The following is a 22,250-nucleotide window of genomic DNA, read 5'->3' on the forward strand; positions in this document are numbered from 1 at the left end:
ATAAAACTATACAATAACAGTCTCATGCAAAGCATTCTGGGAACCAGAAATCATCATCAACCTTTTTCTGTTTTTTGCTTCAGATTTTGTTTCCCAGAATGTTTAGCTTGATGCTGTTTGTTTAGTTTTACTCTGTAAAGACAAAGACTTGTAAATGTTAAATGTTCATTCAACTTTGAACAAAATTTTGCAAGTAAATAACATAAATTTAAATCTACGGTAAATTACCGGCAACCCAGCTGCAATTTCTACAGATTTTTTTTACAGTGTAGATTAGTCCATTTGTAGTGGATTATTTCTCATTAAATTGGTACATTTATGGGATGTTAGTAGAAAACGGGTCAGGTTAGGACCGGATAACGTTAGCAAACCACAAACAGCCTTTTAATGGTCAATTTTGTTTTCTTAATGCAGATTCATTCATTAGAGATACAGGCTATTAAACGCAATGGCGGCACAAATTGCATATTTATGCATAAAACGTATGGGTGGAGTGTTTTGGCACTGTAATTCTGATGGTTTATTCAATTAAATATAATAAATTAATATATTAATTACTTGTATTAATAAAAAGCATATATTAATACGTTCAGGGATTAATAATAATTGAAAGTGATGGAGGTGGCATCTCCCATCAGATGTTCACATTAACAACAAAAAGAAAATGACACTGAGCAAAATTAACAATGAATCAAACAGGCACAAGATATTTATATTTATATTTATATTTATATTTATATTTATATTTATATTTATATTTATATTTATATTTATATTTATATTTATATTTATATTTATATTTATATTTATATTTATATTTATATTTATATTAGGGCTGTCAAAAGATTAATCGCGATTAATCGCTTACAAAATAAAAGTTAGTTTTCGCATAATATATGCGTGTGCACTGTGTGTAATTATTTTGTATATATAAATACACACACACATGCATGTATTTAAAAAAAAAGTATGTATTTATATATTTTTGTTTAGATCTTGATTTATTTTATTAAATAAAAATTTACATAAATGTATATATGTATGTGTGTATTTATATGGACATAATAATTAGACATAATACACAAACAAATATATTATGCAAAAACAAACTTTTATTTTGTATGCGATAAATCGTGATTAATCTTTTGACAGCCCTAATAAATAAATAAATAAATATATATACATACATATATATACATTTACATACATGCATACATACACAGCAGACAGTCAACTGTACATTATACCATTGTGCGGTAAGCTTTTAACACATTATGTGTAATTTTAACACATTATGTGTCATTTTGTGTTGATTTTGTGTTAAATATAACACATGTTGTGTTAAAGGTAACATAAAATCTAACTCTAACTCAATGTATTTCCATGGCTCACTTTGACCTTCCATGTGACTGAAGTCTCCATGAATCACATGACGGAAAGCTTATTAGACTTCTGTTGTCAGAACTCTCTTGCTAAATGGCTCTGGTTGAAGACCCCTGCTGTATACATTATAGTCCATTTATGAACATGTTTAAAACTTAAGAGCCAAACTTTTGATTGATAAAAATGGCTATATACTGTCAAATAATGACCTTATTTTGGGGCAGTACCCTTTGAAAAGGTCCTAATATACCATTTAGTTACAGATTTGTATACACTTGGTACAAATATGTACCTCTGAGGTTCTAACTCCTTGTGTGCATAGGTGTACGCCCCAGTGACAGCTAGGGATTATTTTGTGACCATTTTATATTTTTAGGTAATTTTTATGAGATTAAGATTCATGTGCATTATGCATTAGATCAGAGGTCTTCAACCTTTTTTAGGCCAATGACCCCTTAATGGATCGAGAAAAGGAGCAGGGACCCCCAGTACATGTATTAAATTAGCAATGGATTACTTACTGTGTTATGGTTACATTACCAAGATATTAAAATTATCCTTTTTTGGTATATACTGTATAATCACATGCTGTTAACATAACATTAACATTTTACTGAATAGATTTTAAACTAAGAACTGCTCTTCATTTTAATCAAGTTTTTATTTTAAATATTAGCTTTGTAATGCATTTTTGTTTGATGCTTGATAATCCCCCCCCCCAAAATAATATATATTTTGAATTCAAACAATATTTCGAGGACCCCCGGTAGACCCCCAAGGGGCCCCCGGACCCCTGTTGAAGACCCATGCATTAGATGGTTAGCCAAATAAGACCTCTTTCATATGTATTAGTAAAATCTGCTTTCACCCCGGTGTTGTCGGAGTTAGACATGGGGTTTCATTCAAGCTTTTTTAGATAAGTGTAAATTTTTGTACAAAATCATTCAGAATCGCCACCATGTAAAATAGGTACGTTTTCCTGTGAGATCAGATCTGTAAACAGGCATGTGCCTCTAAGATACGTGTACCTTAGAGATATGTACATTTTAGCTACAAAAGTGTACTTTTTTAAAAGGTACCGCCCCAGTGACAACTTTTGTACCCTCATGAACTTTTTTCCGAGTGTGTTTAGACTGCGCTTTTTTAAATGCACTACATTACATGCTGGTTTGAGTAAGTAAGGCCTTGTGAATTGTGCTCATACACTGATGTAATGATTCAGATTTGCAGCACAACAGTACTTTTCAGACAAAAAGGAAGGGGAGGTGTATGTATGGGGTCATGGAGCCCTGATGAGGAGCTAAAGACTCTGAGGACACCTTGACCCTGAGCAGAGAGAAGGTTCCGCTGCAGAACCCTCCCGTACCTTTTATATTCATTTATCTTGAGAGTATCCTCTCCTTATTGTCTTCGAGATAGGTAAGCTTTCATCCGTTTGAAAGGATTTAACTGAAACCTAACAGCTGTTGTAGTTGCTGTAGGCAGCAAGTAAGAAATCAACTTAATCAGAAACTGGCAAGCACAGATTTTTGGATGAGTTTGGATGGAATTATTAAAGGAGGAAGATAGGAAATGGGTAGCATGCGTTGTGCCATAATTCACCGAGCTGATGAAGAAAATTGAATCACAGGTCCTTGTACACACAAGAATCATGTCTTGGATGTTTTTTTAAGTAATGTGTACACACAGCCACACTTACTCCCTTGTGTTTGTTGACTGAGCCAACAAGGTCTAACATACAAAAATTATCGCAGGTTCTGTAGGGATGGCAACCTGGATTCAGGAAACTGAATTATATTCTATTGGGCTTCCTTCTTAAATTATTTTTAGGGGAAAACACAGACTGTCATTCTCTTCCTGTAACAACCATTCTCACTTTGATTTAATGTCAAGCGTTACAAATGAGATCTCTTAAATAGACTCAACCTCTTATTGGTTAATTTAGACACCAACGCTGTCTGAAAGAAATGGTCAATAAATGGTCCCAAAAGCTGGGGCGGTATCCCTTAAAAAGATTTATGTATACATTTTGTACCAATATGTAGTTTGTGGTACTAATATGAACCCTTTAGGTGCAAAAGTGTACTTTTTGAAAGCGTACCACCCAAGTGACAGCTAGGGATGATTTTTTTGACCATATTTTCTGACAGTGAATAAGAAAAAAACATCCTGATCTCAATGGAAATCTGTACTTATTTTACAAGTTCGTAATTCGTATTAATTCATACAAAGTGAATCAAAAGTGTACGATTGTTAAAAACTAGACAATAATGATACCCTAACCCTGCCCCTATAGGTCAACGTCAACTCAACATCAATGGGCGAAAGCAAATTGTACAAAATATTACACATGTATTGGTGCGAATTCCTACAAATTAGCCACTTTTTAAAATATGTACAAATTGCCATGAGATTGTGTTGGAATAAATGGATAGGTTTGTCAAAATGTCTTATACTTCAGCTGTTTCATAGAGCGAAAAAGTAAAAAATTTGCCTGACATTTGCTGAAATAAAGGCCACGATTTCAATATGAGGACCAAATGAGCTACTCAGCAAATCTCTAAACTCATATCAACACAACTCATTTTAATTTTTAAAGGGGCGGTTTCTCGGACAAGCTTATAGTCCCAGACTCCCAGACTAAAATGCATGTTTGAGCTGGCTCAATTTAAAAACATCTTGGACTGACATGTTTTGTCCCAATCAGTTACATCAGTAAGTTTTTTCTAAGGTATGTTTGTAAAAACTAAAATAACTTAGGCCCTTTCTGAGAAACTGCCCTGTAGAGTATATTTATTTCTCCTATAAATACATTTTAAGATTGTAACAATGAAGCATAAATGAGAACTTTTAAGCCATAAAACCTTTAAAACGGCAATAAAATGTTTTCTATTGAGCAGATCAAAGCTTCATTTGCTTTCAGTGGAAAGTGATCCAATCAGATCATCTAGGTTTTTAATCAGTGTTACTCACAGTAAGAGGATCTCCATCAACAATTCTTCCTAGGTATCAAATCATCTGATGATTTTTATGTTTGCCACACCCACATACACTTTAGGATTATCATAAATAAACATCACTCTGTCCCTTTAAAAGTATTATGATGTATACATTATATCATAAAAATAACATTTTTTTGTAGTCAAACATCTGACAAAACTGTAAAGCCAGAAAACAAATAGAGTGAATTCAGATATATTGCACCACATTTTGACATTATGATGATGAACAAAAAATGAATTCATTTACCTAACCCCCCCCCCCAAAGTTTCTAAAAATAGCTCTATTTACCACTGTAACTTACAACAGCACCTATTAGACAACACAAGGCGGTAGATGTTTTAAAGAAAAAAACAAGTTGTTAAGCAGGGGTGTGGAACGGTCAGAGGGTGCATGCTGGGGGTAAGGTCCGGATTACTGTGTGGAACAAGACATGATCAGCGACCGCTGAATCTCACACACACACCATAACTTCTCTGCCCTTTTCGCCCAAAAAGTTTCCAAGCGTTCCGCTCTGTGCCCCAGTCAGTGATGGAGGGAGGTTGAGGGTGGGAAGGAGGGGTGGAAGGAGGTCAGAGATCCAAATGGCTGCCAAGCACAGTTTGGGTCAACTAGCTATGCTCGTAGTTAACCTAAAACCTATTGCTTCACTACATTCACACTGAAACCAGCAGAAACTGACTTCAGCTGGAATGCACTTGATTTTAATATTAGCAATGTCTTAGAAATGTAAATTCAAAAATTGCGTCCACTTTCTTTATTGACATATTTTGACCAAAGGGACTTACAATAGTGATGTATAACTGAGAGTGCCAAACCTGTGACAATGGTTGGACTAAAAGCCAAATCTACACTTTTAGAAAAAGACTCTGTCACTGGGACAGAGTACATTTTTAAAAAGGGTCCCAATACCATCTTGATACAGATATGGACCTTTGAGGTACCAGTATGCACTGTGTAGATAAAAAAAGTGTATTTTTTGAAATGGTACCATCCCAGTGACCACTTTTGTACCTTCTTGCACCATATGCACCAAGTCAGAGAACCGTAAAGACAGTAAGCATCACGTCATTTTACATGTTAGCCAAACAAAAAACTTTTAAGTTCCAGTGATGTCACAGAAAATTTTTTAAGGCTTTTATTCCATTTATATTGGTGCTTAAGCCTTTCCTTCTGTTAACATCTGAATCTATGAAGACCAACCTAAAACTAACAAACAAAAATGTATCATAAATGTAATGTTGACTTATTGTGAAGCTCCACAATGCACTTTTGGTCATAATGTGTGCTGATACAGTCAGAAACCAGAACTTAATGTTGGAGACAACAACCTGCATGATGCAACCTATCCATCATTGTGCATTCGCAACATGCTTTTCATACAAAAATGATAAATCTATAATTAAAGATTATTTTTTAAGGAATTTAACCGAAATTTGTATTAAAAGTTTGCTTTTTGACCAATGGCCCCTGTTGTTTTTTTCATCTGAACCAAATGTATGATTATTCTATTATTAAATTACTTCAGATTAGTATGTTTCTGTCGGATATCGAGTTAGGCTACTGTTTTTTCGTAAATCTCATTTTTACATTGAGGCAAATAGTTTACAAATGCATAATGTTTCTGTCATAATCTTTCTTTATTCGTTTTGCGTAATTTTTTTGAGTCTGTGACGCACCTGTGAAAAAGTCTTATGGACTCGTGTGATAGTGTGGCGCATCTCTTTGGTGAGACTTGCTTTTCGATTCGCTCTACTACACAAACTGCTTTCACAACAGTGCTGAGAAACAGCGTACTGGAAAAATAGTTTTTGCTGTTTGTTATTTTTGTTGTTAATGGTTAAAAAAGCCATTTACAGGGTCCAATAATGTGTATTTCAGCTTATGAATTTGGCGATATACGATTTTACAACTGCAAATATGTGTATTTTGCAAGTATTGTATTGTACATTTTTATTATAATAATTTATATAAGAAAAACATTATGCCGCCTGCATGAAAAAAGACAAAGAAAATTGTGTAATTGTATAGACGAGGTTCGTTGTAAATCTAAACCTTAAATTGACTCTTAAAATCAACATTTTCTTTAAATTCACCACTGATCAAAAAGAAATCCCTGGATCAACTTCTTTTTTTTTTGATTTGCTGTCAATAGAATTGTTATTACTTTTTATCTTATCACATTCCTCTAAACATTTTATATGTCTTTTGATAAGTATTGGACGTGTGGTGTATATTCATATATTTAATTCAATCTCTATATTTGGTTTGCATACATTTTCTTAATGAAAAAATGTACCAAGTTTTAATGGTAGCTTGAAGGATCGTGTTACAGCATTATATTTTTGTGATAGGCCTACCAGTGACATCTATGACTTAAATGTTTCTACAGCTGAATTAATCATATTTACACTTGTTTGATTAAAATCGTTTTAAAAAATCAACAGAAAAAAATCACCGTGTCTAATGCGTCTTGTTCAAATAATTAGTTTTTAGTTTTTCACTAATAATAATAATAATAATAGGCTACATCGTTGTTGTTATTATTTATTTAGCCTATTTATTTATTTATTACAACCCACTTCGACTACAAAAGCCGAAAAGTCCCCAGAGTCCAAAGTTCTTGAAAGTTGTGCTGATAACAGTCAAATAAAAACAGCGCAGCTCCAGTGTGTAAACACGCTGTACCTGCGCGTCAGTCAGTTTGGCCCAGGACTGACTGCTGATTTGCATAAAGGCATTCAGCAGCCGCCCACTCATTAACATATTTTTTATTGCCTGCCCTCTGGAAGCATCATGGCAAGTTATATCATTCTGTCGGTCAGGGAAGTGGCCTAACTTCTCGAAGCAGGTGGCTTTAGAAGAGCTCTTTGGATGCTTGAGGAGGGGGGATTTGACATACTGAATTTTCCTCGTTTCCTCATTGCGTGCAAAACTTTTAGATGTTTGAAAAAATGGTTTCCAAGTTAACATCTTTGCAACAAGAGCTTTTGAGCGCTTTATTAGACTCAGGAGTTACCAAAAATGTGCTTCTTCAAGCTTTGGATGACCTGGATCCAAGCACGAGCGGTTTTGGAATTAAGCTGGATAGTCTTCAGATGTCACCCTCCAGTTCCAAAATGAATGGGAGTGATACGGATACAAAGCCGATTTTTCACACGCTGACAAATGGACACAGCAAAGGGAAGTTATCAGGGGACGAGGGCTCGGAAGACGGTGATGATTACGATACACCGGCAATATTGAAAGAGCTGCAGTCTCAAAACACAGAAGAGGCCGCAGAACAGAGGGCAGAAATTGAGCGAATGTTGGCGTAAGTTTTTTGGTTTCTACAAATACCATCTGGTTTGTATAAAAATTAAATGTCATAGGAAACGAAACTATACGAAAGAAAAAGAGGAACAGCTGAACTGATATTACACTGCTGTGAAATAAGGGCCTGCATGCACCTGAAAAACGAATACAGCATTTTAAGACAAATAACAGTAATAAATTAATTGCATGAAAATCTACATAAACGTGTAAAAATGTACTAATGCAAATGCCATTTAATAAATCACTAACACCAATGTATTTATTTATTCAACTTAAACCGTTATACCCGAAATAGTGGAAAGGAAATGTAGTCATAATTTCTTTCAAAACAGATAAATACCAATGTTTACAAATTTAAAACCACGCGCCAATGTTTCCTCTTTTCACATTCTAGTTACTAATTATCTACGTGGGTTATTTCTTTAACTTAGAGATATATCAACTAAAGAAGATCTATTTATTATTAACCACCTCTGCCCTCCCGAATGAAACTAAAACGCGCAAAGTTTTCTGGCGTCAATATTCTTTGACGTAGTCCGTAAAATAAATTATAGTCTATTTTAAATCGACAAAAAATAAAGTATGTAATAATAACATAGCTTCATTATTATTATTATTATTATTATATTATCATTATTATTATTATTACAAAGACATCAACATAAATGCAGCCTAAAAATTTAGCAGTTTAATTTATTTTTATAATTCTCCCAGAAAAATCTGCGTCACAAAATAAAGTTCAAAATCAAAACTAAACCACGTGGAGTTGAGTTATTAATTTTATCCTATAAATCATCAACTGAAAGATACACAGTGACGAATGATTAGCGTGAATGGAGATCTAGTTATTCATTGTCGAACGTTATAAACTAAGTTCGCGCACAGCCATATGTGTTGTCAGTCTCTAAATCAAACAGTCTGGACAGATTTCAGCAATTAGTTTGTAAGACTGTGAGTTTGATCTGAAATGACCACGGTAAGAAACTTTTAAATGCATTTGAAAACACGCAAACTCTGGCAGCTGGCAACTAGAATCTGCGTTTCTATAATTTTCTGGCGATATTATTTTTCTACTTCTATTTTAACATTGTTATAATTTTAAACAAAATTTTATTGAATTAAATATTGTTTTATTTTACATGCTATGTACGTCGTTGGATTTACAACAAACGTTTTACTTTACGCTCCAGTCCAATTAAACATAGCTATTACTATACTATTCTGTTATTTCTCTCATTTTTATGTTTACGTAAATCTACTCAAACAAGAATTTGTTTTCGCAATGTGCAAATAAAGATTTTATTTTATTTCAAAAACATAAAATATATGTAAGTTTATGTCGAACGGTGGTCGGCGGATCTTTAGGTTTACTAAAGCTTAACCTGTTGATTCTAATGTAGGCCAATAACTACAGACTGTAACGTAAAGAAAAAAAATATTATTATTATTTTGAAATAAAAATTAAATATTCTGTCTTATAGGTCTATATGCATTGTAGCCTAGACTCGTATTATTTTTATCCCATATTTTCCTTCAAACCTGAACAATGTTTAAATACACTGAAACCTTTAAAGTGTGTTTAGTGGAACTATTTTTAAGTTGCATTTACTTTTACAATGTCCTGAACAACATTCAGTTGTCATGATCGACTCTCAGTTGTCCTTAACTTGTCCTTTTGTAATTAAATCACAGTAATTGAACTGCTCACGCAATGAAGTCTTTAACCTTTGGAAGTATTTACAACCCATTGAATACGCTGATTAACGATTGTTTATTAGCGTTGCAAACAATTGAACACCACTTGAAACTTTGAAAAACACTACAGGTGCAGGAAAGGGGAAAACTTGTTATAAGACACTAATACACATTTATAAGAGGAGAATGTTTTATGTACTTTGACGGTTATGTATAAAGTTGAGTGAGTGAGTTGTTTAGTTATGTTTCATGTTTGCTTGTTGTACAGCGAGGACCCTTGGCGCGCGGCCCGTATGATTAAAGGTTACATGCAGCAGCACAATATTCCGCAGCGCGAGGTGGTGGACGTCACGGGACTCAACCAGTCGCACCTGTCGCAACACCTCAATAAAGGCACACCTATGAAAACGCAGAAGCGCGCGGCACTCTACACCTGGTACGTCAGGAAACAGCGCGAGATTTTGCGACGTAAGTTAATATTTGTGTTTCCTCCTGCATGATTTATTTAACTTATTAAGTAGGAGACATGCTTCTGTTTCACCCACATGAAATTAATATTGTAGTATTTGGTAAACAAGTTGAATGGCTAGATAGCCTACTATAGTGTTTATTAAACATAACATAGTGCATATTAAAGTTTAGTAAAATATTCACAAAAGTGTATAATTCAGTATAATTTAGTATACATTAACAAATTGCTATGATATACTACAGTATACTATAATTTACTACTGTTTACTGTAGTGAGTACCAAAGTAGGCCTATACTACATAATTGTTGTATATGTGTTGGATAATAGCAATGTTTTGGTTGTTTCCTTGCATCATTGTTTTTCACAGTTTTCTGGATAGCTGGAAAAAATAACAATATTATTTATTTATAAAAAGTAGTTTTAATGTTATAGCAATCGATTCATTTATTATTATAATCGATTTCCTATCCATTTGAATGTATGTGTTCATAAATCAAATAAGCAATGGCAAATTTATGGGTCAATAATTCTGACAGAATGGGTCAAGGATAATCGCCAGTGGTAGTTTGGAGTGACATTACACCCTGAATTAGTTAAAAATGAATTTAAACCACACTGTTGTTTAACATATTTATTGTAACAAGTAAAATGAAAATTCTGTAATCTTTTTCTTATGTTTCAGAATTCAACCAGACCTCGCAAGGATCTGGCAACAACATGTCAGACAAAAGCAATCAGGATCAAGTGCTACTCTTCTTCTCTGAGTTTGGTCAGTCTGGGCAGGGTATGGGCCAACCAGCAGAAGATGCTGCCATTGAACCCGCTTGCAAAAAGCTCAGACGCAATCGCTTCAAATGGGGGCCTGCATCCCAACAGATCCTCTACCAGGCTTACGAAAGGCAGAAGAACCCCAGCAAAGAGGAGAGAGAGGCACTGGTGGAAGAATGCAACCGGTAAGGAGAATACAGAAAAATGCTTGATTGTATTGCGTTTGTGTTTCTGTAAGAACTCATATAAAATGTATTATACATTTAAAGGGGATAGTTCACCCAAAAATTACAAATTTTCTCATCCTCATGTTGTTGTAAACCTGTGTGAATTTCTATTTCTGATGAACACAAATGAAGATATTTTAATAAATGATGGTAAGCAAACAGCTGATTGTAACTATTGACTTCCATAGTAGGAAAACAAATATTATGGAAGTATTGTGATAAATGATGAAGAATATTCATAAATAATAGTAAGCACACAGTTGATGGCACCCATTGAATTTCATCGTATTTGTTTTCCTACTATGGAAGTCAATAATTACAATCAGCTGTGTGCTAACAATCATTTATCAAAATATCTTCTTTTGTGTTCATCAGAAAAAAGAAATTCATACAGGTTTAGAACAACAAGAGGATGAGGAAATTATTCATTTTTGGGTGAACAATCCCTTTAAGTATGCAAATGTATCTGTTAGATGTATTGCATATAAACATTACGTAAGGAGTAAATGACGACAGGCCATTGAATTATAAGAAAATAATGCACACCCAAGGTGGTTATCGCGTCTTGCCATTACACCGCGTGTGTGCATTAGGACCGGAGTCAATTATTCCGCTTATACCACAGTTACAACAAACATTGCTCTGATGCCTATTTTTAAGACAATTGAAAAGTTAGGTGTGCGGTTATCGAAAAATAATGCATACTCATGGAATTTTTCTCAACCAATCAGAATACAGCATTCAACAGACCAAATACAACTTAAAAATTTCTTGACCACATTCAGGGCTGAGTGCATCCAGAGAGGAGTATCACCATCCAAAGCTCATGGTCTTGGCTCCAATCTGGTCACAGAGGTGCGAGTTTACAACTGGTTTGCCAACAGGAGAAAAGAAGAAGCATTTAGACAGAAGTTGGCTATGGACGCCTACACAGGGCCAACACACAGCCTCAACTCCCTCCTCTCTCACAGTTCTCCTCATCACCCACAGGCCAGCAGCTCCCCACCAAGCAAGATGCAAGGTACTTACATTTATTATAAACTACGGCATGTTATCTTACATTGTTTTAGCTTTTAAACATGGTCTAGGATCAGAACGCACAATCAACTTATCTCCAACTGGCGTGTTACATCTTCAGAAGTATGGCCTGGAAATGACAATTAGCCCAAACTTTATCATCACAAAAAGAAATAGATGAAATAGTTGATGAGATCAGGGAGAGAGTCGAGAGCGAAGGGTAGTGATCAATGAGAGTGACAGAGTGAGCTGAGCAAATGGCATTGTTATTCCCAGCTTTTGAGAACAATCTGCATTGTACCTGCAATCTCAGCTTCACTGAAGTCAGCAGGCAAGACTGAGGCACAAAGACCAGCCACCCTCGGACAGGACTTAGGGTCAGTCCCGGGTCAGGCGAGCACAAGGCCAACTCGCTCTTGAGACCTACTTGTACCTGTAGGGTCACGGCAGTTTACTGCAGGCCCACTCCTCTGTTATCTCATGAATTGTATTTCCAGGAGGATTTTATTGACTTAGTTTGATATGGCAAGACTTGGGCACTAAAAGCGACGCACTCTTTGACTCCACCTTATTACCTATTGTTGCTCTTTCATGTTTTAGCACCAGAGTGCTTTTGCCGTGGGCGTGTTACAAATACGGCAATTAGTGCCTTGTGTGTTTGCGTGTGGTGGTTCCTTCTGCACACCTGACCAGTCAATGACCTAAGGTTGTGTGTGTGGAGGTTTGATAGGATGGGAAGAGAGAGGACGGGGGTCTCTTCCACGCTTCAAGTCAAGAGGCTTACAAGGTGTCCTGCCAGTGCCCCGCCAGCAGCATCAGCTGTTTTTGGTGTCAGAAGCTGGCCTGACAAGAAAAGCACAGCAGGCCCCCTCATGGCGTTGCCAGGGCACAGCCTGTATTATGCATGCTTAATTGACAATTAAAATCCTTGGCTACTACATCTCCCAAGCCTTTGATAAGGGACTCCCCTCTTCCCTGCTCTCTTTACCCTCCCTCGGCAGGGAACCCTTTTGTCTCTGGCATATTAGAAGACTGTAGTGACTGTAACCGAGGTTCATTTATCTCTGCTGGTCCAGGGGGATGGGCACAGCAAAGCCCTTCTCACCTTTATGGGTTGGGGTAAAGAGGCTAAGGCCGAGCTCTGAGCAAAACAGCAGGAGCTGTCCGCCGGGGCATTGGCTCTTTTCGGGCCAGACAGGACTGATGAGCTTTTTCTGCTCAAAGTATGGAGGGTCCAACCCCACCTCTCGGAAGCAACGTGGATGTCAGGTTTTGCTAAAGGGGTCGTTACCAGGTCAGATCGTAGAAGGACCCGAGTTTTTATTGATTCTGGTTTGGGCCGTTGATAACACGCAGGCCTGCCACTGCTGGAAGGTCAGCTGATATGTGCTTTTGGGGGCTGTCTGTGATCTTTTTTTCTGTTTGTATTGTGGTGTCATTGGGAAAGCAAAGCCCTTTCAAAATGTTCTTTGATCCCGTTTATGCTAAGACAATAGCTGTTAGATAATATTGCATACATCTTCCCAGTAAATAATGCACACTTTAACAACTATACCTTAATGCATAATAGCTACTTTGTAAAAACATCCCCCTTCCCAACATTAATAGTAGAGGACATAAGAATTCAACTGCTCTTGCTTGGTCTTTTGGAGATCACAGAAGGTTTGAAAGGCCGTGTACGTCCTGCTAAGACCCAGGAGGCCTCTCATATGCGGCAATGCTATAATGGGCACTGCCTGGGGATGAGAAGAGGGGCTTTGATATTACATGTGTCCCAGGGAGAGCTGAACCCTTTAAACCTGCTGAAATCTACTGCTGCCACTCCCCTTAAAAACTTCCCACCACTTTCTGCCTCTTGAGCTAAGACGTTTTGTAGGCAACTTTTTACTTTTTCAGACATTAATACATTATAATGTACATTAATGCAGTTTCAAGATACTATCAGACCATTACACTCAAATTACTATCAAACAAGCCCATGTGTCAACATTTATCATAAACATGTAAAAGTAGCTGTCTGTTGGATCGCATATTGATGTAATATATTTTCCGAATGCATGGTAACTTCATTTAAAGCGTATTCAAGCTTTGACAAATGCATGTAATGTAATTGTTCATTCCAGGCTTTGTTAATTCAAGCATTAATGTGAAATAATTTTCCTGCATAGTTCACTTATCCGTTTATTCGATAGTAAGAAACGCTTCCCTACCATTTCCCATGGCTTTTATACCACATTCTCGAAGGTTGTATTTCGGTTCCGGTTCCCTGAGAAACGCTGCCCTCCTGCTGGTCAGCATGGCCCAGACAGCGCAGACCTGAATGATTGAACGTGAGAGGAGATCCCTGCAGCCGGAGTAAATGCACGACTCGGTCAGACAATGGCCCGTTCTCTCACTGACACTTTTAGTGGGTGCACGGCTGTAAAGACTGTTTATGGTCGCTGGCCCATTGTGCGGTGAGCAGGTCGTAGGCTGGATGCAGTGCTTTATTGTGCTTTCCTGGCGTTTACAAGACGCCTCGGAGAGTTGGCAATGCTGCGGTGTGTAGAGGGGGGCAAAGATATGTCTGCAGAGTTCTCCTGTGCAATGAAACATGGCAGAGAGATTGCAGTAATAATATTACTAAAGCAGGACTACCAATGTGGTGTCAACACACTGTCAAAAAAATTTCTATAAATGGTCTCTAGATGTCACTGGGGCGGTAACCTTTTTAAAAGTACACCTTTGTACCCAAACAGTTTATATTAGTACCTTAGAGGTACTTGCTGGTACAAAATGGTACCCTTTTAAAGGGTGCTGCCCCAGTGACCATTTTGTTTGACCGTGTACGGTGTGTCACCATGATTTTGTTGATCTTTTTGTCTGGTGTTGCATTTGGTTCATTGCAGCGAAGCTCTCGATGGTTAAACTTGAAGATGGGGCAATTATAATAGGGTGTATTTCATTTAACAGTGTCGTCATCTTGTTCGGCACAAAAAGAATGCTCTGTATCTGACTGGAGGAGTGAACCATTTTGGAAACCGTGCCTGACATTAACGTTAATTGAGTAATGTTTACCTTGTTCATATCAGAGAAGGTTAGAATTGGCAAACATCCATTGGATAGTAGACGTGTTGGATTCATGCAGCTGTGATGTGTTAAAAGTACAGACAAACAACCCATAAGAAAGCAAAATTACAGATTATTTATAGGCTAAATATTTATAGGCTATATCAATTATTTCTCCTCATTGATGTAAAGATTAAACAGAGACCAAAGTGTCTTGTGACTCCTAGAAATCTTACAAATGTCTCCATTAGAGTTTCAGAAATTCAGAGCGTCTTTTATGCCGTGTAGTTTTTAGAGCTGTGAGCCGACTTCATGTACACATTAAGATGGCCTTGACTGTGCTGGGGTCAGTATCACAGGTGCACAGATCCCTGTTTATTTGTTTTACCTTAACCTTCCTGCGGCCAGCAGATACAGACTGGACCTGGTTTGAATGCCAGTCAAACTCGACAGTATCAAACATTATTGAACAATATTCTCTCTCTCTCTCTCCCACCGACAGGTGTCAGGTACAGCCAGCAGGGTCCCGGTGAAGTCAGTTCTTCCACGACCATCAATCACCACGCCAGCAACGCCATGGCAACCAGCCAGTCAGTGTTACAGCAAGTCTCTCCGGGGGCCATGGACCCCAGCCACAGCCTCCTGTCACCTGACGCCAAGATGGTGAGCACACATTGGCACTCCTGGGTCTAGATAAGATAACACAGTGACACAGAAACACAAAGCGAAGCCTATAGATACTACCTTTACCCAGCAAGTGGGCTGACAAACAGTGCATTGTACTTTTCGGCATTAAAACCAGAGGCAGACGGCAGGCCTTGGCCCGAGGCGCACCGTGGGGCCGATGTTAGCAAATGTTAGCTGCTGGTAGTGAGAATAGGGGCACGGCCACGGCTATGCCAACAAACCTGACAAAGAAACATTATGTTTGTATTGATTAAATGCCTCATTGAGGAAGGAGGACGGGTGGAGTTGTGCTTGTTTAATGTCAGTTGAGTAACAACGGCGTTCGATGAAGTTAAATGGGTTTTTTCGCTTCCCCCTGCCCTGTCTAAATATGGATGTTTGAGTTGGGCAAGATCTTCATGTACCTTTTTGTTTCATGACAATTTTCTTTCAATCGACATAGGAAGTTTGCGCTTTAAGTTGAATTTATCACAGGTTTAGATTGGAAGTCGGCACAAGAGGAAGGCTTATCTGAGCCGTCAGACGGTTGTCTGAGCAAGGACTCCCTCGACTCAACTTATTCAAATAAACCCTCTTTGCGTGTCTGTCAGGGCTCCGATGCCTTTTAAGATAAGAGTACAGTTAAAACAATTGAGACGGAGGAATTCTAGACATTTTATTGGTCACAAAGACTCATGACGCACATTCTCCTCACAGATATCGGTATCGGGTGGAGGTCTTCCTCCAGTCAGCACCCTGACCAACATCCATGCATCCCACCATGCACACCAACAGACCCCCAACCTTATAATGCCTCTCTCTGGAGTCATGGCCATCGCACAGAGTAAGTGACAGCATCCCCAACTTTTGTTTATTCTTTAAGTGCTGTATCTCCATTTGACACCTCATCATCTTCGCCAGGTTTAAACACATCGCAGGCGCAGACGGTTCCCGTCATCAACAGCGTCGCAGGCAGTCTGGCAGCGCTGCAGCCCGTGCAGTTCTCGCAGCAGCTAAACAGCCCACATCAACAGCTCATGCAACAGTCGCCAAGCCACATGAGCCAGCAACCCTTCATGGCATCCGTCTCGCACTCGCACAGTCAGTACAACTACTTTTTACTTTCATGAGAACCTGTTGCACACAGCTCAAATGCAAATAACAGATGTGTGATCTGTTTGTGTGTTATCTTTACAGTGTACTCGCACAAGCAGGAGCCACCCCAGTATTCTCACCCGTCTCGATTTCCCCCAATGGTGGTGACGGACGCCAACAGCCTCAGTACGCTGAGCTCAATGTCCTCCAGCAAACAGGTCGGTCACCCACCACACCAAAAAATAAATGTACCTTGACGAAAAGACCGGAGTGGACATTTTCTGTGTGTGCATGTTCTGCATTCTTCAATATGAGAAACTGACACGCATTAAACTAAATTAAGCCATGGAGGCAAGTGGAGGCACACTCTTGGCAGCCATCTACTGCAGTAATTTATTTGCCCAAATAAATGCTTACACATTACACTGACTAACCAGAACGTATAGGGCAACTAGTTGTTACTGTGTTTTGATTTGTTTAATTCCTGTCACATTAGGATGCTCCTGTAAACAGGATGGTGCAACTGGGGGGTCTCTCTTGGGTAAATACTGTTTATAGACACTTTATATCTACACTGGCTATGTATAGCAACAGACCCATGCTACAAACTGTTTTATATAGGGTGATTTTATGCAGAAAGATTTTATGTAGTAAATCACAAAAAAATTACTTTTCACAGGCTGGGTCACATTTTTAGTCTTTTATTTTGTACAGACTTTTATTGTGCATTTGTATATTTGATACACTTAGTCTCAATCTTAAACATATTTTAAAAAATGTAATTAATTTAGAATTGATCACTAGTTTTCATTTAGATGTTTGTATAGCAAAGAATCCGTGTGCAAACCGGCTTCAGTGTCTTTTGTGTAGCTGAGCTTGTTGAACATCAGAATCAGTGAAGCAAGCCAACATGTGGATACTCCTCAGAATTCCTATTTCCTTTGAAGAGCCTGACCAATCAGTCACCCGTGATCCCAGCTTGATTGATGAAACATTTTCTTTCTTTCTTTCTTTCTTTCTTTCTTTCTTTCTTTCTTTCTTTCTTTCTTTCTTTCTTTCTTTCTTTCTTTCCTTCCTTCCTTCCTTCTTTCTTTCCTTCTTTCTGATATTTTCTTTTTCCTAAAATTCCTCAGTAAAATCCTCCAAGAACAAAAATCAGTTTCCCACATACATTTTCTTTCTTTCTTTCTTTCTTTCTTTCTTTCTTTCTTTTTTTCGTTATTTTTTTTTCTAAAATTCCTCAGTAAAATCCTCCAAGAAAAATCCTCTGCACATACATTTTTTTTTCATTCTTTCGTTCTGATTTTTTGGGGGGAAGAATTTTCCTTGGAATTTTAGAAAAAAGGAAAATCAAAATTTATTTTGTGATTTTCCTTTTTTCTACAATTCTCAGGAAAATTCTCCCAACAAAAAATCAGTTCTGCACATAAACTTTCTTTCTTTCTTTCTTTTTTTCTTTCTTTTTTTCTTTGTGATATTTTCTTTTTTCTAAAATTCCTTAGTAAAATCCTCCAAGAAAAAAATCTGTTCCGCACATACATTTTCTTTCTTTCTTTCTTTCTTTCTTTCTTTCTTTCTTTCTTTCTTTCTTTCTTTCTTTCTTTCTTTCTTTCGTGATATTTCCTTTTTTCTAAAATTCCCCAACACAACTCTCCAAGAAAAAAATGAGTTCCGCACATATTTTTTTTTCTTTCATTCTTTTTTCTTTCTTTCTTTCTTTCAGATTTTTTGGGGGAAGAATTTTCCTGAGAATTTTAGAACAAAGGAAAATCTAAATTTCTTTTGTGATCTTCCTTTTTTTTATTCTCCCCCCCCCAAACAATCAGTTACCCACATAATTTTTTTTCTTTCTACCTTTCTTTCTTTCTTTCCTTCTTTCGTGATATTTCCTTTTTTCTAAAATTCCTTAGTTAAATCCTCCAAGAAAAAAATCTGTTCCGCACATTTTCTTTCTTTCTTTCTTTCTTTCTTTCTTTCTTTCTTTCTTTCTTTCTTTCTTTCTTTCTTTTGTAATATTTTCTTTTTTCTTAAGTTCCTCAGAAAAAACCTCCAAGAAAAATAAATCAGTTCTGCACATACATTTTTTTCTTAGTTTCTTTCTTTCTTTCTTTCTTTCTTTCTTTCTTTCTTTCTTTCTTTCTTTCTTTCTTTTGTGAAATTTCCTTTCTTCTAAAAATTTCTCAGGAAAATCCTGTTCTGCAAATACATTTTTCGTTCTTTCATTTTTTTCATTCTTTCATTCTTTCTTTTGTTCTTACGTTCTTTCTTTGTTTCAATCCTTTCTTCTAAAATTTCTCAGAAAAATCCTCCAAGAAAAATTAATCAGTTCTGCACATTCATAAGAATTAGCAAGCAGACTACACTGCAAAAAATGACTTTCTTACTTAGTATTTTTGTCTTGTTTTCAATAGAAATATCTAAAAATTCTTAAATTAAGATGTTTTTTCTTGATGAGTAAAACGACCTAAGTAAATAAGTCTAGTTTTAAGACAAATAATATACAATTTAAGCAAAATTATCTGCCAATGGGGTGAGAAAAAAAATTGTGAAATAAGATTTCTTTTTTCTTAAACACTTAATTCAAGTAAAATTTTCTCACCCCATTGGCAAATATTTTTGCTTGTTTTAAGCATAAATTCACTTAAATTGTATATTTTTTTGTCTAAAAACTAGTATTATTTTCTTAGGTCATTTTGCTCATCAAGAAAATACATCTTGATTTAAGAATTTTTAGATATTTCTACTGAAAACAAGACAAAAATACTAAGTAAGAAAGTCATTTTGTGCAGTGTAAGTATAAGTCTCCAATTGCTCTCCATTTATTCTCATTCCTGTCTAAGAGAAACAACGAGATCTCATTTGTGATCTCATTTGAGAGTAACTCAAGTCAGGAAATGATCGTCACTGTTAATCAAAGCTTTCATGGCCTTTCGGCTACCCCGTTGGGGACGGGAGTGTGTCCAGTAATTACACCTCTTCCTCTTTCCCCTGCGCCCTGTGACCACTCTAGCCTGAAATGCAGTGTGCAGTCACCGCTTTCACACGCCCAATTTCCCACGCTGCCACATCACTGAGAGCAGCAGACCTAATGGTGCAAACTTCCTCTCGGTGTGTGATCCTTCATTTGACTATTTTGAATAAACTTGCTATCCAGAATTCAAGAAGATTTAACAGTTTTTAACCCAACTATTTAAGTTTAGTTGAATGCATTTAGATATCTCAGGTATGTGCTTCCTCAACCCCCTGTCCTAAAAGCGCAATTTTAAGCTCTTATCAGCGCACTGTATTTGGACTGGGCGGTGCAGTCGCGGGCGACGGGCGCTCTGGTGGACATTACAAACTACGCTGTGGCTTTATAGCCCTGCTGTTTGCCGAGCTATCCAACCCACCCCGACAACAAAAAGTCACCTCCACTCAGAGACCCACATCTAATGAGTGTAGTCTGAACAGCTGCTCGGCACCTTTATCAGGTGAGGCTGTTTGTCGGCCAGCGGGTCACGACGGGGTCACCTGCCTCTTTCTCTCCAAAAAAAAAAAGGGAAAAGGTTTAAACAATACGCTTTGTATAGAAAGTAAAGCACAGGGATTATGGGAAGGAATTATATTTGGTCAGGTGTGGCAAAGGTCTAGAGCTGATAATTCCTTTTTTCACATATTGTTCATGTTTTTTCTTTTTGCTGGGACAGAATGTGCAAACATGTCGTTTGGTGTCGTGCTTATTTTGATCATTTCCGTTTCTTTATTTTTGCAGTGTCCACTGCAGGCTTGGTAAGCATGCGCACCTGATATCTTCTACGCCTGGCAACAGGAGCACGTCCTACCCATTCCCCCTCATCACGCCTGTATCAGTGGCAACTGTAATGGCGCAATGGACGATGAGTTAGTCAATAAACAGAGGACTGAAGTGCGACTGATCTATGCATGTGAAAACACCACAGACAATGTCAGGTCCCTTTGTTCCATCATAAAGTGTGAAGAAGACTTCGGTCCTATGAACTATACAAGGGTGAAACCATTTTAAGCGCAAACATCAGTGGCACAGACAAATCATATCAGTTAACGTCTCTGAAGAACAAATGGATGGAAATGAGATGGTCTAATAAAGCTACAGATGCAAAGGCGCGCCGGAAACTCAATGGACAACCACCTGGATGGATGGCACGATTTCTTTTCTTTGACATTTACTGGAAAATGAGCACAAGTACACGTCCATGTATTTCTGAACGTGCTCGATGAAGACCTCGATACAATGACAATCAAAAGATGTTAACCTACGGTATAAGCAACTGTGAGGTTTTATGTAATGATACAAAGAAGTCTTCCAATGCATAGACAATGTGTACAGCTGTATGTAAATAGAAGCAATTATTATATCATTATTATTTCATCGGTCTGAAGGATGTAAATATTTAATAGTCCACATGGTTTGTTGTTTTATGTGATTCAGTGACAATCTTTATAAGTGTAGGACTATGCAATGTGTCAGAGATCGCAGTTTTATTTCACGATTGTGAAGTGACATTTCAAGTAATGCAGATCTATTTTTGACTTGGTAACTGAGATACTAAACAGGATAAAACACTGGATCTATTGGTCCCTCCCTATCTTTTTAAAATAGATACTGAGTATTGGCATAAGTGTCGTCAGATAGATAAGAATGGCTTTTCAGTGCCAACATTTAGGTGGTAAAATTCCAAATCCTTATCCGTAGAATACTGGATTAACTAGGAGAGATGGGTCGATGGGAGAAACAGATAACCCGTCCGCAAAACCTTTGATAACAGCAGTGAATAATGATGTGCCTTTCTAATCTAAATATTAACCTACAGTCAAGCCTTCATTGTCAGTAGGATATGAAAAAAAAACTCCTGTTGAAATGATGTCATGTGATGTAATCAGGAAGATGTCAGGCTTGTTAGCCGCAAGAACCGACAGCCGGCTGATGTCAAAGTTCTGCGAGAACGATTTAAAAGCAGACTTGCTCTCGCGGTACATTGACGTCATCCGGCTGTCGAATCTTGCGGCGCCGCATGAAGTCGAACAAGCCTATTGTCTCAATCCTATGCCATTTGAAACAGTATTACCTGCTTACAAAACTCTGAGATACCAGGAAACATTGTGAATGTTGGCCTTGTGCTTTTTTGACACTTGAAACCATTTTTTTAAACTTTGTGACTACTGAATTTTGAAATGTCATTTTGATTAACTGAAGATGCACATCTCTTGTCCCATTTGAGAGTTGAATAGTTTTCAAAAGGTCACATCTGTGTTTTATTGTTGTAATGTTGACTATGAACCCACTGCCAGTCAACATTTAGTTACAGTGCTGTTTTGTCCTGGATTTTCTCCGCATTGTATTATTTTTGTATAAAATGAAATCAATCTTTTAAAATCATTATTTATGCCTTACAGAAAAAGTTAATGTTGAAGTAAAGTTTTTTTTCTCAAGATTGAAAATAATGGTGTGTTTGTTTTCTCTGATTTATCCCATGAGTGCTTTCACATCTAAAATTGCTAACCTGGGTCACTTACATTCTCACCCTCAAACCATCCTAGTTTACTTT

The 22,250-nt window shown here is 37.2% G+C and overlaps 1 protein-coding gene across 2 annotated transcripts; it reads left to right on the forward strand.

Moving 5' to 3' along the window:
- The first annotated feature begins 7,221 nt into the window (after nt 1-7,221).
- On the forward strand, nt 7,222-22,227 carry hnf1ba (HNF1 homeobox Ba). Of its 2 annotated transcripts, XM_065281469.2 has the most exons (10): nt 7,222-7,696; nt 9,662-9,861; nt 10,548-10,818; nt 11,646-11,881; nt 15,428-15,588; nt 16,309-16,435; nt 16,513-16,692; nt 16,789-16,904; nt 17,183-17,227; nt 20,438-22,226. In XM_065281469.2, exons 1-10 carry the CDS (start codon nt 7,326-7,328, stop codon nt 20,456-20,458), a joined length of 1,728 nt encoding a protein of 575 aa, XP_065137541.1. In that variant the 5' UTR covers nt 7,222-7,325; the 3' UTR covers nt 20,459-22,226. The 2 variants fall into 2 exon arrangements, with proteins under 2 accessions (XP_065137541.1, XP_065137542.1); XM_065281470.2 differs by lacking the exon at nt 17,183-17,227 and having other exon boundaries at nt 20,438-22,227.
- The last annotated feature ends 23 nt before the right edge of the window (nt 22,228-22,250 follow it).

This window comes from Paramisgurnus dabryanus, chromosome 8 (assembly GCF_030506205.2).
Source record: "Paramisgurnus dabryanus chromosome 8, PD_genome_1.1, whole genome shotgun sequence".
NCBI classification, from domain to species: Eukaryota; Metazoa; Chordata; class Actinopteri; order Cypriniformes; family Cobitidae; genus Paramisgurnus; species Paramisgurnus dabryanus.